The sequence below is a fragment of the Sarcophilus harrisii genome, chromosome 2 (genome assembly GCF_902635505.1).
Source record: "Sarcophilus harrisii chromosome 2, mSarHar1.11, whole genome shotgun sequence".
NCBI classification, from domain to species: Eukaryota; Metazoa; Chordata; class Mammalia; order Dasyuromorphia; family Dasyuridae; genus Sarcophilus; species Sarcophilus harrisii.
The window spans coordinates 483,609,657-483,624,956 of NC_045427.1; the positions used below are offsets into that span (position 1 = coordinate 483,609,657).

The following is a 15,300-nucleotide window of genomic DNA, read 5'->3' on the forward strand; positions in this document are numbered from 1 at the left end:
TGTGTACTGCCGTATAACCTGGTTTCCCAGCAGTTCTTATCAAAGAGGGAATCCTTTTCCCAACAATTTATGTTCTTGGGTTTGCCAAAGACCAGGTTCGTGTTTTCTTTGGCCGTTTCTTGCTTACCTCTTCTTTTTCACCAGTCTACTTTTCTGTTTGATGACTAGAGCTTTATGATATAGTTTAAGATTTGGTCACATCATACCTTAATTCCCTCATGAGAGCATAGACTTTTGTTTCTCCAAACAAAGGTTATCATTGTTTTATCAGGGGAAGGAGCTGGATCAGAGGATCTAGGACCAATGTTGCCTCTGATGATCAGTATTTAGGTGACTTTAGTCTAGAGGACTCAGTTTCCTCATCTCCCAAATGAAACAGTTGGACTAGGACAGACTTGGAGGTTCCTTTCAGCTACACATCTATAATTTCAGGGTCCTGTGATCTTACAACATATCTTTTTGGTAATCTGATTGACACTGATAGCAATGAGTTGGTAATCGATAATTTAAGAAATGTTATCTTTTTTATTCAATTGGTACCGCACGGCCCAAGCAGCAGTTGTAAATACTCTGTCTTTATTTCTATAAAGTGTTTTATATTTGCATTTATTTAAATCTTACATATGTCTTGGTAGATTAACTCTTAGAAAAAATATATATGTGCATATGTATACATATAAATATTCTGACTTTTTTTGTTATTCTTGTTTTTCTTAATACTATATAGAAAAACTGCTGATTTCTGTGGATTTATTTTGTATTTTAATTTACTAACACTATTAATTACTTTGCTTAGCTTTTTATCTGATCTCCCATTTTACAGATGAAGAAACTGAGACCCAGGAAAGAGAAGGCTTTGGCCAAGGTAACTGAGGGAGCAAGGGGAGCTGTCAGGATTTGAATTCAGGCTCTCTGACTCTCCAAATCCAGTGCTCCATTAAACCACATGGCATTTAAGATCTTTTTTCCCCTTTCTTTTCTTTCTAGAGGCAATGGGGAATTGCTGAAGGTTTCTTTCTTTCTTTCTTCTTTTAAGGAGGTAACATGATTGATGATTCTTTTAGGAAGATGAATGCAGTGTGGTGTGAAGAATTGATTGCAGCGGAGAGACGTGACTAAGGGAGTGAGACCAGTTCAGCATTCTTCCTCCAAGTGATCAGTTTATCTGGTATCCTTTTTGTGCCTAGGCAGTGTGCTATTTGCCATGGAGGAGAAAAGAAACATGACATGAGCTGTTCTCAAGAGGCACTTAGACAAAGAATACAAACAGAATGCCTTTGGTTCCCAGGCAGCACAGAACTGATGTTCAAATCAGTATTAAATAAAGTTTGTGAATGAGAGATAACAAGGCCTTCCCTAATTTCAGGATTTGGTTTTTTATTGGTCCACACCTTGATTATCAAGTATCAGAGAGAAAGGAGAGGAAGCATTTCTGCTGCCCATCCCTGCAGTGAGTGAGGAACAGGACTACTGGGAGAGGAAGAGAACTACGGGGTTCGAGTTAGAAAATTAAAGTTGTTTGCTGTGACTTGATGGCTTAATCAGCCGATCAATACTGTTCACAGGGCAGAGGGAGTGAAAGAGCTGCAGGTTGTGATGAAAAATGCATGAGGGAACAAGGGAGACCTGGGAGCAGAAAATTAAAAAGTTGGCCCCTTACATTTGTCCAATATTGGCCAAGAAATTAAATTGGTATTGGGGGAGAGGAGGAACACGCAGAGGAGCTGACTGCAACATGGACTGCACTTGGGCAGGTCCTCTTAGGAGGCAGAAAATCAGTCATTAAGTTGCTTTTCTCCACCAAAGATGGATTCAACAACCTTTAGCATTGTTAAGTAACAGTAAAAACAAGGACTACAAGTCTCACAAAGAAGCTGTGTGAAAACTGGATGTTAAGTATTTTGGAGAAGGACCTGATAGCCCCACAAACTTGAAGGACACCTTGTAAAGGTGGCTAGAAATTGGAGACAGATAGAGAAATGATGCATTTGCCCATACATGGGAACATGGATTCTTAATCTGGGCTCCTTGAACTCATTTTTTTCTTTTGATAATGATTTCAATATGGTTAGTTTCCTTGGTAATCTTATGTATTTTATTTTATGTATTTAAAAATGTTATTTTGAGATCCCTAGGCTTCCCTAGAGTGCCAAAGAGGTCAGCGATACAAAAATGATTAAGAACTCTTGCAACAGAACCACAGTTAATTAGAACAATAAATTCAAATGGAAGTTTTACTGAATTCAGAGCTCTCTAGATAGGGGGATTTTTGAGAATTTTACAATATGCATAACTGTTTTGTGATTTATCCTCAGGTTCATTTCAACAACAACAAAAAGCATATTAGGGGTACAAAGAGATATTAGGCACAGGAGGAAATAGAAGATAAGCTATGGTTCCTCTATCCTTATGGAAGAGCTAACATACTTACGACACACTGTTGTGTATAAAATAATGCCTCTGATACTCAGTAGTTCATGGAACCCTGGCATCTTCTAATTGGAAGGGACCTTACATGTCATTTAGTCCAATCCGACCTTGACCAAAAATCCCCTTATCAAACATACTTGCCAAATGGCCAAACAGTTTTTCCTTGATGACCTCCAGTGAGGAGAAATCCCTTATTTCCCAGGGCAGATCATTGTGGCCAGCTTTAATTGTGAGGTAATTTTTCTTCTCATCAAGTTTAACTCTGTCCACCCTCACTGCTTCTAATTTTCCCTTCTAGTAATTTTTGGTAATACCTTAGTAATTGGATACTGGTGCTAACAGAAGTAGCATGGGATAGTGCTATCTCCATGGAGCCAGTGGAAATCTGGCCCAGAGTCCCTTATCTAGTATTTAACGGGCTGAGAGACCACTGACACGTTACTGGACTTCTCTGAGGCTCAGTTTTAACATGTAAAATGGGAATTTTATCTGAAGTACTTCCCTTTAAGCGTGGTTGTGATGATGAGATGAGGTAGGACATGTATGTCCTTGTAAGGTGCTTTGTAAAACTTTAATGGTAGAGAAATGTCAGCTGTTATCATATGTGAGATGTTCCACGGTATGATCAAAAGATCATTAGATCTGGAGTTACCAAGACCTACATTCACAGCCTGGTCCTGTCCCTTAGCCTCTTTATTTAAAACATAAAGACATTTGAATGACTGATCTTGGAGGAAAAGGCCTCTGGTGGCTCCTTGGCTCCACGTGTGACTGCAACTAAATCACTTCCATTCCCCAGGGCTTTGCTTATCAGTCAAGTTGAGATAATATCTGCCCTATTAACCTGGCAGAATTTTAGTAAGGAGAAAGTGAGATCTTAGAAATATAGTATTCTGAGAGATGCAATTGTTGCTAAGTAGCTTTCAGTTGTGTTCTTCATGACCCATTTGGGGTTTTCTTGCAGAGACACTGGAGAGATTTGCCATTTCTTTCTCCAGCTCATTTTCCAGTTGAGGAAACAGAGGCAAAAGGATACAGTGACCTGCCCAGGGTCACACAGCCAGTAAGTATTTGAGGTTGCATCTGAACCTGGGCCAGAGCCAGGGCTTTATCCACGGCACCACCAAGGGGTAGGCCCATACAAATGGGAGCTATGTGGTCTCGGAACCTTTAACTGGCATGCTTTTAAAATGATACTCAACAGAGCAGACCTCTCAGTGCGGAGCAGAAGGGAGTTTTAGCTCCCTCCAACTCAATTAATGGAATTAACTCATGAGTGCAGAATGTCATCATACAGTTTAAAGTGGGTATTAAGCTCTCCTACAACACCAAATAAATATGTAAATAAGTTTCTAATCAACTTGAGAGGATTACCTGCCCATCACTGGAAACACTTCTCATTGGCTGGCTGCAGAACGGGAAGCCATGCAGCAGGACTGGACTTTGGGGGCAGATGTGGGCCCTGGGTATCGTCTCCCTACACTGGCCATGCCAGGAACTGGAGCCAGTCTGTCAGTCAGGAGCAGACCACTAAGGACCAACATTAGTCTAGCTGCAGACATTTAGAGCTGTGTGACCCTGGTCAAGTCACTGTTTCCTCATCTGTCAAATAAACTGGAGAAGGAAATGGTGAATCCCTCCAGTATCTCTGGTGAGAAAGCCCCAAAAAGGGTCCTGGAGAGTCTCAAATGACTGAACAACAATAAATGTTAAGTGCCTGTTATGGGCCAGGTTCTGGGTTAGGACCTGGGGAAAAAGATGCAAAAGCATGACTAAGTTAAAATAGGGAGCATTTGCTTGTTCTCCCCATCTTCATCTCAAAATCTTTTGACAAGATCTCTGGTTCTCTCTGCTTTTATTGTAGTTTCTGATGAAGCAACAGCTCTTTTCCTTGCCAAGACTAATTCCTCTTTGTGCACCTTTGATCCCAATACCCTTTGGCAGATTGCCCCTACATTATCTCTCCTTTTTCTCCTATTTTCAATCTCTTCTCATTCTAGCTCAATTTTTGTTCCTTCCAAATATGCCCAGGCATATTTGGTATTAAAAGAAATAATAGATTTCAAACCAAATCAAAGATTTTAAGTTAAACCATAGTGCTTATCTTACCTTAGGTTTAAGCATGGATTTCTGGGCCCCGGAGCAAAATTTTTTATCAAGGGATCTTTCCACTTCTGACTAATTTCAACAGATCTCCATTCCAATGACAATGTCATGGTATCGAAGTCATCAGTGATCCTGGCTGCCCTTTTAAAACACTTGTGTAGATAAATTTATTAGAGGAAAACAAACTCTGTGAAGTCAGGGACCGTTTTGTTTCTGTATCCCTATCCTACACAATGCCTGCTGAAGAAATGCTTGCTGAGTTTTTCTGCCAGACCATTCTCACTCTTCTGTCTCCCACCAATATAGTGAACTCTTCAATTTTTTTGCTCTGAGACTCTTCTACAATTACCCAATTCGAATGCAAGGTGAAATAATGGATACATCACCGGGCTGGAATCAGAAAAAACTGAGTTCAAATGTGATCTCAGGTCCTTACTAGCCGTGTGGCTCTGGGCTAGTCACCTCATTTCCAGCCTCAGTTTCCTCAGCTATAAAGTGGGGGCAATAATAGCACCTACCTCTAAGGGCTGTTGTGAAAATCTAATGAGATAATATTTGTGCAGCATTTGGCATATAGTAGGTACATATTAGCTATTATTACCCATTTCCTAAGGCCTAAGAATTTTTTTTTTAATGTTAACTCAAACCATGATTTAGAACTATGCAAGTGTTTCCTAATCAAATCTACTCCCTTTGAACACAGACATCGGTTTGAACTTTGCTGGCTCCACAACTAATGGAAAGAAATGGGAATGTGAGCAAATTAACTGTGGCCTTTTGGCAATCATTAATTTAACCAACTACCCTTTGGAAATGAAAGGCCATTGTCTATTAGCTTTAGGGGTGTAGAGTCACAGTCAAATATCAAAAGGCCACCTCCAGAAAGGAAATGGTTTTCTATGGGTCTAAAGACCCAAGATAGCAAGTACTCAGAGATATGCAGACAGAATCATGGAAATGGGGCTAATGCACAGAATTTGATGTGTTCTTAAGAAACAATGCTTTCGTTTTCTAAATGGTCTTTCCTTCCTAGAGCTTCATGATTCAATGCCTAAAGCAGATTCAAGGCTACCTGACTCCATTTGTAAGGCTGAGTCCTCTAGCTGCGGCTCCTTGAGCTTTATCAAATTCTTTTTCAGTCACATATAAGCATAGATTCCATTTTTTTTGGAGGAGGGCTAATTTAATTAATGTGGAAGCTTCTCAGTTTGGAAACTTCCCTTGATGATACAACTGGCAACTGTTGGTAACTTATACTTCTAGAGAATTGCTGGGAGTCACTCACTGAGAATTAGTTAAGTGACTTGCCCAGGATACATTCAGAGAATATATCAGAACAGGCCTTGTGGCAAGGTCCTTCCTTACTTTAAGTCCAGTCTTTTATCTCCTACACCATAGAGATCCCTCCTGATTCTTTCACATCAGGATAAACACTTGGCATTCAGTAGGTAAAAGATGCTGCATTCCTAGATGGTTAATAAATTCATAGTGAGACACTTGGCAGGTTCACATCCATGCACCAAAACAAAGCTTTTTTTCCCCCTCCAGTTAACAGTAAAGGCAATTGTCCTGTTTCCATAAAGATGGCAAAAAGAATGATATAAATTCAATTTGTCAGCAGAACTGCTTTCCGTTAGCACTGAGTGAAAGCACAAAACCATACAAAAGACAGTTAATCTGTGGCTGAAATTTCAAATCCATTTAACACAGATAGGCTGAAGCTACTATTTATCAAAAAGCTACTAATGATGTATTTCACCTGAGACAGGTCCATGAACTTCAAGAGATTTTATTTTAAAAAAAGAAAGAAAGAAAGAAAAAAGGATGGGGGCAAAGTTGGAACTAATGACGTGCCTTCAAAGCCACTTTCTAAGCTTTCTCATCCCCAACTTTATAGTTAAAAGGAAAGGGATGTACTACATGACCTCTAAGGTGATTGAGCTCTCGGTCCTAAGGGTAGGGAGTAGGGAGGAAAGCTGACTCCACTGAAAAACGGAACTTTCTAATTATTCACAGACCAGGTGGACTAACTGCAGGACAACTTCTCTTCAGTAAAATGACTCTGCTTACTCTCATCTCTGAGGCACACATTGTTCGGTCCTGAATGAGCTCCGCACACCCAATTATCAACTGGACTAGGGAGAGAGCAGGTGGAAGTGTAACTGTCATAAGGCAGGACAATTAAAAAGCACTGAAACGGCTAGCACAATGAAGACTAAGCGGCTTCGACAAGAAAGGTGAGTTAATATTTTGTCCTCCCTTCTCCTGATGGCTCAAATGATGTCTCTGAAGTCTGGCAAGATTCACTGACCTCTGGTGGATGAAGCTGTCATCTTTTCTCTCAGCTCCAGTGACCTCAAAAAGGTGTCCAATAGAGCATCATGGCCCATATTTTAACACAACAAATGCACTGAAGGGTTTGCACATTAACACCATAAGATCAACATTGAAATCTGGGTCTTACACATTAGTGGTGTGATACATAAAAGAATCACTCAATGCTGAGTCTTGTTTAGCTTTAAAAGGGTCTGGATATTTTCTCCTAGTTCGGCTTCTCTATTTTATCAGTTGCTCATTATCCTTGTCACTTCATTGAATACTAGTCATATAACAAATATTTGCAGGCTCTCCCTTTTTTTTGTAAGCCATACCGAGGCAGAGTCTGCATAAATAAAACAGGTCTAGGCCCTGAACAATTACACACATAGTCTTAAAGGTGGAAGGGACTGGAAAAGTCATCTAGCACAAGTCTCATTTTATAGGTACCGTGACCCACTTTTTTGAGCAACATTTCATACAGTACAATTTCATAACTGATGAAGTGACGGGCACTTGAAATTTATATACCAGCCTTTGATTTGGACTATACGTCCACTCTGTTAGAATCATAAATCATAATCAATGAGTATTCTTAAAAGCTTAGAAGATAAATTTAGTATCTGAGCATTTCTAAACACTTGTTTCATAGGGAGCTGGAGTTACACAGAACATGCCCTCACTTTTTTTTTTACAATGATAAAACTGGCTTAAACTAACCCTTTAGGTGCTTGGATGTGGAGGCACTAGCATTTACATGGTGTTCTAAGATTTTCCAAGCACTTTGCAAATATTTTACAAATATTACAAATATGCCCATTTAACAGATGAGGACACAGAGGCTTTTCAAAGCACTTTGCAAATATCTGATTTTCTCCTCACAATAATCAGTACTATGACTGTGCTGATAAGGACACAAAATCAAACTGGGATTAAGTGATTTGCCCACGGTCACACACTAATAAGTGTCTGAGGCTAGATCCGAACTCAAACTTTTCTGATTACAGGTTCAGCTCCTTAATCACTCTACCACCTTGTAGTATATGAAACAACAGTAATAGCCACAAAAGGTCTGCTAGGTGTGTTCAGAATACATTCATGGATCCTCAATGACCACTTCCATGCACTTTTCTCCTTTTCCACTGCTAGACAGTCTCGGTGGTCTTTCTGAAATACAAGGTGATACTCAGCAACTAAAGAAGAAATTCATCCATCCATCCAATAAACATTTTTAAGGCATCTATGTGAGGAAGATCATGTTAGGCACTAGTGGAGAAAAGTTTAAATAAGACATAGTTCCTAATACACCATAATCATCACTGACATACACACATACACAAACACACCTACAGATACATAAATACACACATATATTGCTGTAAAGGTAACAAGGACTTAACATACTTTTTGTGATCTATGACTGATTTTATCTATGTGAGAATTTTTAATGAAGCAACACTTTCTACCAGTGAAAATTCATAAGCTTCCTACAACTTAAGAGTCTTGACAAATGGCACAGGAGGGATAGGGAGAAGTTCAGCGACTTGGATGGGGAGCCACATAGTCAGAATATATCAGACAGGACAAAAACTCAGGCTGACTACAAAACTGGGCCACTATCCCCAAGGCAACCATTTACTCTCTCTACACATATGTCCCTTCATTTGACCCTCATGATAAGCCTATGAAGTAGGCACTATATGCATTAGCTTTGTTTTATAGGTGGGAAAACTGAGCAGCTCAAAAAATGCAAGTGACTTGCCTAGAGGAAAGGGTCAGAGAGCTGGTATTTGAACCCAGATTTTCTTGATTCTAAATCTAGCACTATTTCCACTATACAAGGTTAACAGAAAGACACAAAAACAAAATGCTACTGATAATTGGTGGGAAATGTTTTTAATTGACCAGGGATTCAGGAAAGGTTTTATAGAGAATATGATACTCTTGCCAAAATTTTACTTTTCAGGAAATAATAGTGTCTTGCACAGGATTCTTGCATCAAGTCCCAAAATACTGCCATGTCTTAATGAGATCAGTAATTACTCAAGAGTTTCATTTCAGAAAAAAAAAAAAAACTGGATGAAGAATTAGCTTATCATCTAGTCTATGAACAGAGTTGGCTAGGGAAGGAGAGAAGGGAAAGCATACTTATTAAGTACCTATTATATGCTAACAGCTTAATATATATGATCTCATTTGATGCTCACCACAATCCTGTGAAGCAGGTGTTAATATGGCCCTCATTTTATGGTAGAGAAAACTGAGGTAAGCAGAAGTGAAGAGACTTGGCTAGGGTCACACAGTTAGATTTCTGAGGCTGGATCTGAATGCGGGTCTTCCTGATTCTAGGCCCAGCTCTCTATTCACTGTGCCATCTAGCTGCCCATAGGCAGTTTATGTAGGATGGACAGCCTATGTAAGTCATTTGCCAGTGGGTATGTGTACCATTTATTTACAATATAATAAAAATAATTATTTATATGCATAAGATAACAAATTGTATAGTTAATAAACACAAATATGACCCTACAAATAGACATATTTATGTTATATATTTATACATATGCATTCATAAGCTAAGTCATATAACTATGTTATATATTATTTCTGAGAAAATGAAAATGAGAATTATCCAAAGGGTAAACAAAGGGCAAATGGTGGGTGTGAGAAGGTTGCAACACATTATAAAAAAAAGAATTAGGTTAGATGAGCAGTTTAAAAAATGTTATCAAAAAATGCAATTGATGGGGGAATAGCTGAACAAATTATGTCAAATAAATAAATATAATGAAATTTTAATGCCTTGTAAACAACAGGAACAATTTAGAATCATGGAAAAACATATAAACTGATTCAGTGAAGTAAGAAAAATTAGGAAATCAATATTCATAGGGACTATATAACAGTATTAAAAAAAAACCCAACCCTTCCTCCCCAACTAAATATTATCTAGCCAGGATGACCAAATTTGACTTGTGGGAGAGAGGGACAAAGAAGGAACTTCTTTCCCCACTTTAAACAGATGGAGGATTATAGGTGAGGAATGTTGTATATACTGTCAAATGGGATTAATATGTTGATTAGTTTTTGCTGAACTGCTTATTTTTCTTTTCATTCATTTAGTCATTATAGACAGAAACTGACACATATATGTTCTGGTATAGAAATACCAGATACTTTTTTTTGTAAACTAGTTTTTTATTATTTGCAATGTAAAGATAGTTTTCAATATTTGTTTTTTATAAGATTTTTAGTTCCAATTTTTTCCCCCTCCATTTCTCTTCTCCCCTTCCCCAAAGCAGTAAGTAATCAGGTTATACATGTACAATCACGTTAAACACATTTCCACATTAGTCATGTTGTGAAAGAAAAGGGACAACCATGAAAAGAACAAAACCCCCTAAAAAACCCTCTCAAAAGCGATAATGTTTTGTAAATACTTAATATTTCTTTTGTCTATTTGCTCATTTTAGATGCAACATGATAAAATTCACATAGCAACTATCATGCTGTTTTGCGTTTCAGAATACACTGCATTTTGTTTGGAACTCTTTATTGGACTTATGTTACTTAATATATGTTATTTGTGTATATGTCACATCTATCTACTAGACTCCCTGAGGGGGGAGTACATGTGACTTAAACACCTGGGACAGCATTCTGTACACAGGGAGTTTAAGCCTGATTGATGTAAGGGCAGACTATTAGCCTGTGTATCAGGAAGATTTGGTTTTTAATTCTGCCACTGACATTACCTGGCTGTGTGACCATAGGCCAATCAATTAAAACTCCCTGAAATTGCTTCTTCATCTGTAAAATGGGAATAATCCCTGGTATATATGCCTAATATGGCTTTTGTGAGGCTTACATGAAATAAAGTGAAGCTCTCCATAATCCTCAAAGTATATATGCCAGGTATTAGTATTACTCACTTATAAATGTTCTTAAGACAAATTGGAGAAGTTGCTAATTTGAATCGGTAGAGGGAGTTTCCTCACTAAAAGTTCCCTATACCAGTGGAATTATAGGAAAGAAAGAAAGAAGAAAGGAAAGAAGGAAGGGAGGAAGTAAAGAAAAAGGAAAGAAGGAGAGAAAGGAGGAAGGGAAAGAGGGAGGGAAAGGAAGGAAGGAAGGAAGGAAGAGAAAGGAAGGAAGAAAAGTGCCTCCAAGGAATGAATACAAGTGCTCATTGAACTGAATACATCATTTTTTCAAGCATGAGAGTAAAAAGACAGCTGGATTTAGAGGAAAGGATCTGAGTTTAAATCCTAGTCCTGCTATTTCCTAGACAATAAAACAAGGAGACCGTGGGTAAATCACTTAATCTCTCTGGACTGACATATCTTCCTCAGTAAAGTGAGAATGCTGGCTGTATGGCCCTCAAAAGTCCTTCTTTCACTTTTAAGTCTATGATCATTATTTAATGAAAATGAACTACTATTTGTAATACAAGCTTACAAGCTTTACAACAGCATATGAAAACGAAACCTCATTCCCATCAAGTTCTTTACTAGATTATTCGTTTTTAATTTTAGTATAATTAGTTACTGGTTTGAACCTTTTGCACTTAGCTGATAGCTTTAAATTTCATTTTAGAATAACTCTTGGGACCAACATCATGCTAACACAAGTCATATCTGTGACTACTTCTTAGACATTTCCTAACTGGTTAATAATAATTTATATTCTTTTTTTTTTTTTTTAAATTAGGTTTGAGTAAAAAGAAACACCTGTATGTTTTACTCAATAAGCACAAGCTATCATTTTTCAAGTGGCCTTTGAAATTTCATGTTTGCTAAAACTGCCCTCCTTTCTCAAAGTAAGCTACATCACTATGTATCCTTAACAAGATTAAAAAAAAAAAAAAAGTGAACATTACTTCAGGGTTTTGGTTCTGTTTTGTTTCCAAAAACAGAAAAAAGCTCATATGTTAAATGAAACGGAATGTATAAGGCATTGCGAGAAAACAAGACAGAAATCTTCATCTTGAGTACAAAGTGTTTATTGCTTATAAAAATAAGTTATTTAACAATGTAGATTTCTGGCACCATGTGTGAAGCTCTCATTAAAATGACAATAGCTCCTGAGAATGACTTATGAGACTGATCCAGAAAGATGAGCTCACCACTAACAAACACAGAACATGCTGCATTACTTTCTTATATTATGTACACAAAAAAGTCCTCTTTTCCTTCTGTGCGCCAGCTGAAGTATAAAATTAGTTCCCATCAACCACAGAAACAACCTGGTATTCAAAAGCACTGGTTCAGCCTTAATACATAGCAAAGCACTGTTTACTAAAGAAAAAGAATGAATGTATTGATGCTGAGAAGTAAATTAACTATTGAGCCATCAATATTGCTTAGGATCGATCTGGAAAAGTTTTGGATGCTGGATTTAGTTTTCCACCTGCTTGTCATCCTGAAGGTCTGAAAGCAGGGCTGGGAAGGGTTACTGTCTGCAGGTGTCATGGAAGGCTTCGAGGGTTCGGAAATCCCTCCATGTGGGAGGAAGGCCATCTTGCAAAAACTTTCCGCAGCGCTGGCATGGAGCCTGGAACAGCTTTATGTAACTTCTTAACCAGGTCTAAAAAGAGAAGTGTACAGAGAAATGAAAGAAATTGGATCTGGATGCTTCCAATGTCATCCTTCCTGTCAAGCATAATGATGCTGAGGGCAGAGAACTTAAGTTGGCTTTGACCCAAAAAGATATCCTGTGATTGTATAGAAAGAGAAGCATGCAGAAAACCACAAGGTCACAATATTGCTGATTTTCAGTTCTGTTAAAATCCCCTCACTTTTACCACATTAAGGACCTTGTGAATAGGAAGTAGTGCTGTAAGAAAAATAAGAAGAGAAACAAAGCAGGTGTTCTCTCTTAGGGCTTATAATGGTCCAAGGTCTTCATGTATCATCAAGGGCCCTACATAACCACAATTTATTTCCAGAACTCTATATCTTTGTAATGTATGCCACAATTCCCTTTTTCTTTTACTGAGCCCACAAGTGGTCACAGACCTTCAAAAGGAAGTCTTTGAATACATTACGACTTTGGAATTCTCCCAAAGAGGTCAACGTATCCTTTTTTCTAATGTGATTTCAGAGGTCACATTAGCTTCCACGGCCAAAATAAGACCTAAAACAGAGGGCATGGCTACCCTGATAGCATCAAATAAGGTGATAAAAGGCAACTACTAACACATTTAAGTGTTCATGAATACAGCTCTCTCCACTGGGTTCCTCTAAGCATCATAAATAAGGATGAGAATTGTATAACTCAATTCTAAGCTCAAGGAGATTCACTATTAAAAAAAAAAAAAATCCAGGCAAGCGAGTTCTTACTGTGAAGGATGCACATGAATCTCGTCATTTCAAGTCCTATTGAATTAAGTCGATATGAGAAAATTGTTCTCTGAAGTGGAGGTCAGCTGAGTTTATTGATACAAATCCTTCCATCTTCATCACTGCCTCCTCCAGAGGGGTAAAGCTTGGATATAGTCAATAGCTCTCCTTCAAAGGGACTAGATCTTTGAAGATCAGCAACAGACATGGGGAGAAGGACAAACTGAACTGTCCTGTTCAATTGCTAATGCTTGCTTCAGTTTGAGGAAGCTTATCTTTCCTCACTGTAAAAATTGCATTTTCTAAAAGCCCAAAGGCAGGTCACTCAAGGGAAACCATGAACTTAGACAAACTAGACTTAAGATTATCATTCACATCCATCCAAAATGAAGTTTTTACTTCAGACTATCAACTCTCTGCTTTAGTTAACTGATTAAAGGGGCTGTGATTTTTAAAAACATATCACTGTTTTCTAAACCTTAATGTCAGGCACAAAATTGTACACGAATTAGACAAAAACAATCCCACCCAGCTAAAAGCATATATTTAGAAATAAAGAACCTCAGTAAAAGGTAAATCCTGACAGAGAAGAGTTTGGATTATGTTCTTTCAGAGCCAACTTTTCTAATAGGAAGAGAAAAAAGGAATTTGACTGTTTTTAAAGATGGGGCCAGATGCTACGGGAGTGAGACCGTGCCAACAAGATGTTAGAATAACTGGTCAATTCAGTCCAAAAAAAAAATCAGTTGCTTTAAATTACATAAACCAAACAGCAGGTCCTGAAACATTTAGACAAATAGTAATTTCACAGCCTGTATTTTGATTCATCATGAAATAAAATGTGCCTGGGAAGTTAGACATTACTGTCCTGGAAAAATCTATCCCAATTCCCTTTCTTTCCAGCAATTATGAGAAAGACCTGAAAGTCAAACAGGTAAGAGTTTCTCATCAATGGTAAATGACAGAAAGCTATTTTCTGGTTTGAGACTCACAGTTATCTGAAGACAGGAGGTGGCTTTCAAGCTACTCTTTTAATCATTATTGTTGTTGTTATCAATCTGGAGGTATCAGTGGAAGGAATTTTTTGCTAAGGCCACTTACCATAAAGGACCGGACCACAACATCTGGCATCTGTGGCAACTGGTAGTGGAGGAGGGCAGTGGTGGCGTGATCTGTCACCTGAGTTAAGAGGAAAGGAAAAAATGTGAGTCAGGAGAAAAAATAAAGTTAATTTTCAATATAGCAACATTTCAAATAGTTCATGTGGGCAAAGATTAGATAATTAAAAGTATTTCAGATGGTTTCCTTTTCTGACACAACATTCTGCAAACTGTTATGATGTTTGTTACCAGATTAATGCCTACACTTTATGTGCCATTTTCTTTATTTACCTAAGACACTGGCAAAATTTCTCTTCCTGAAATGGAAAGACTCTCAATATATTTGTATTATAATTTATTTACATATTGATTTCAACTTATTGGCCTTTTGTGATTCCAAATTAATACATTCACTAAGACTGAATTGTTACCAAAAAAACAGGCTACCAAAATACAATCACTTGAAAAGTAAGGTTAATACATCATGCTGATTAGCTGACTGAGATGAAGAAGTAGGAAAGATGACCGGTACTGTGGGGAAAAGATGCTGCCATAGGATTCTTGATATCTGGGACTCTGCTCACCCACTAGTTGCATTTGAACTAAGGCAGCAAATCCTGTACCCTAATTATCGAGTCAGCTTTTCCCAGCTCATCACTGCTTAAGAAAGCCAAGATCTTAGCACCAGAGATTCTCAGGCTTACAAGGTTCCCTAAGGTCATCCAGTCTGTTTTTGAGAGGAGGAACCCAGAGAACCTGAGTGAGAGACAAATGACTGAGACTCCCCAAATAGGAAGTGTCAGAGTCAGTAGGATACTTTAGCTTTGTCTCCAAATCAAGCATTCTCAAGCCCCTGCTTCTTTTCTGGCCAAATTCTCCCATAAATGATATGTTGGGAGATCTGCATGTAAACACTATCATTACATTATAATTCAAAAGAAAACCTGGAACTGACTAGAAAGATCTTCCTCTAGACCACTCAGTACAAAGCCCTGCTTCCACAAGCA

The 15,300-nt window shown here is 38.1% G+C and overlaps 1 protein-coding gene and 1 long non-coding RNA gene across 2 annotated transcripts in view; one reads left to right on the top strand and one right to left on the bottom strand.

Moving 5' to 3' along the window:
* Positions 1-800: 800 nt before the first annotated feature.
* On the top strand, positions 801-11,780 carry LOC116421793. Its single transcript, XR_004232329.1, has 4 exons — positions 801-1,168; positions 2,608-2,664; positions 6,553-6,773; positions 11,563-11,780. It is a non-coding gene; the product is annotated as an uncharacterized LOC116421793 (long non-coding RNA).
* A 58-nt stretch (positions 11,781-11,838) lies between these two features.
* MED27 (mediator complex subunit 27) overlaps positions 11,839-15,300 on the bottom strand; it is a 251,343-nt gene continuing 247,881 nt past the window's right edge. Inside the window, exons 7-8 of the mRNA XM_023494313.2 lie at positions 14,295-14,372; positions 11,839-12,438 (exon numbers count right to left, since the gene is read on the bottom strand). Coding sequence (XP_023350081.2) covers positions 12,304-12,438; positions 14,295-14,372 — 213 coding nt within the window. The 3' untranslated portion in view covers positions 11,839-12,303. The remainder of the gene's footprint in view (positions 12,439-14,294; positions 14,373-15,300) is intronic.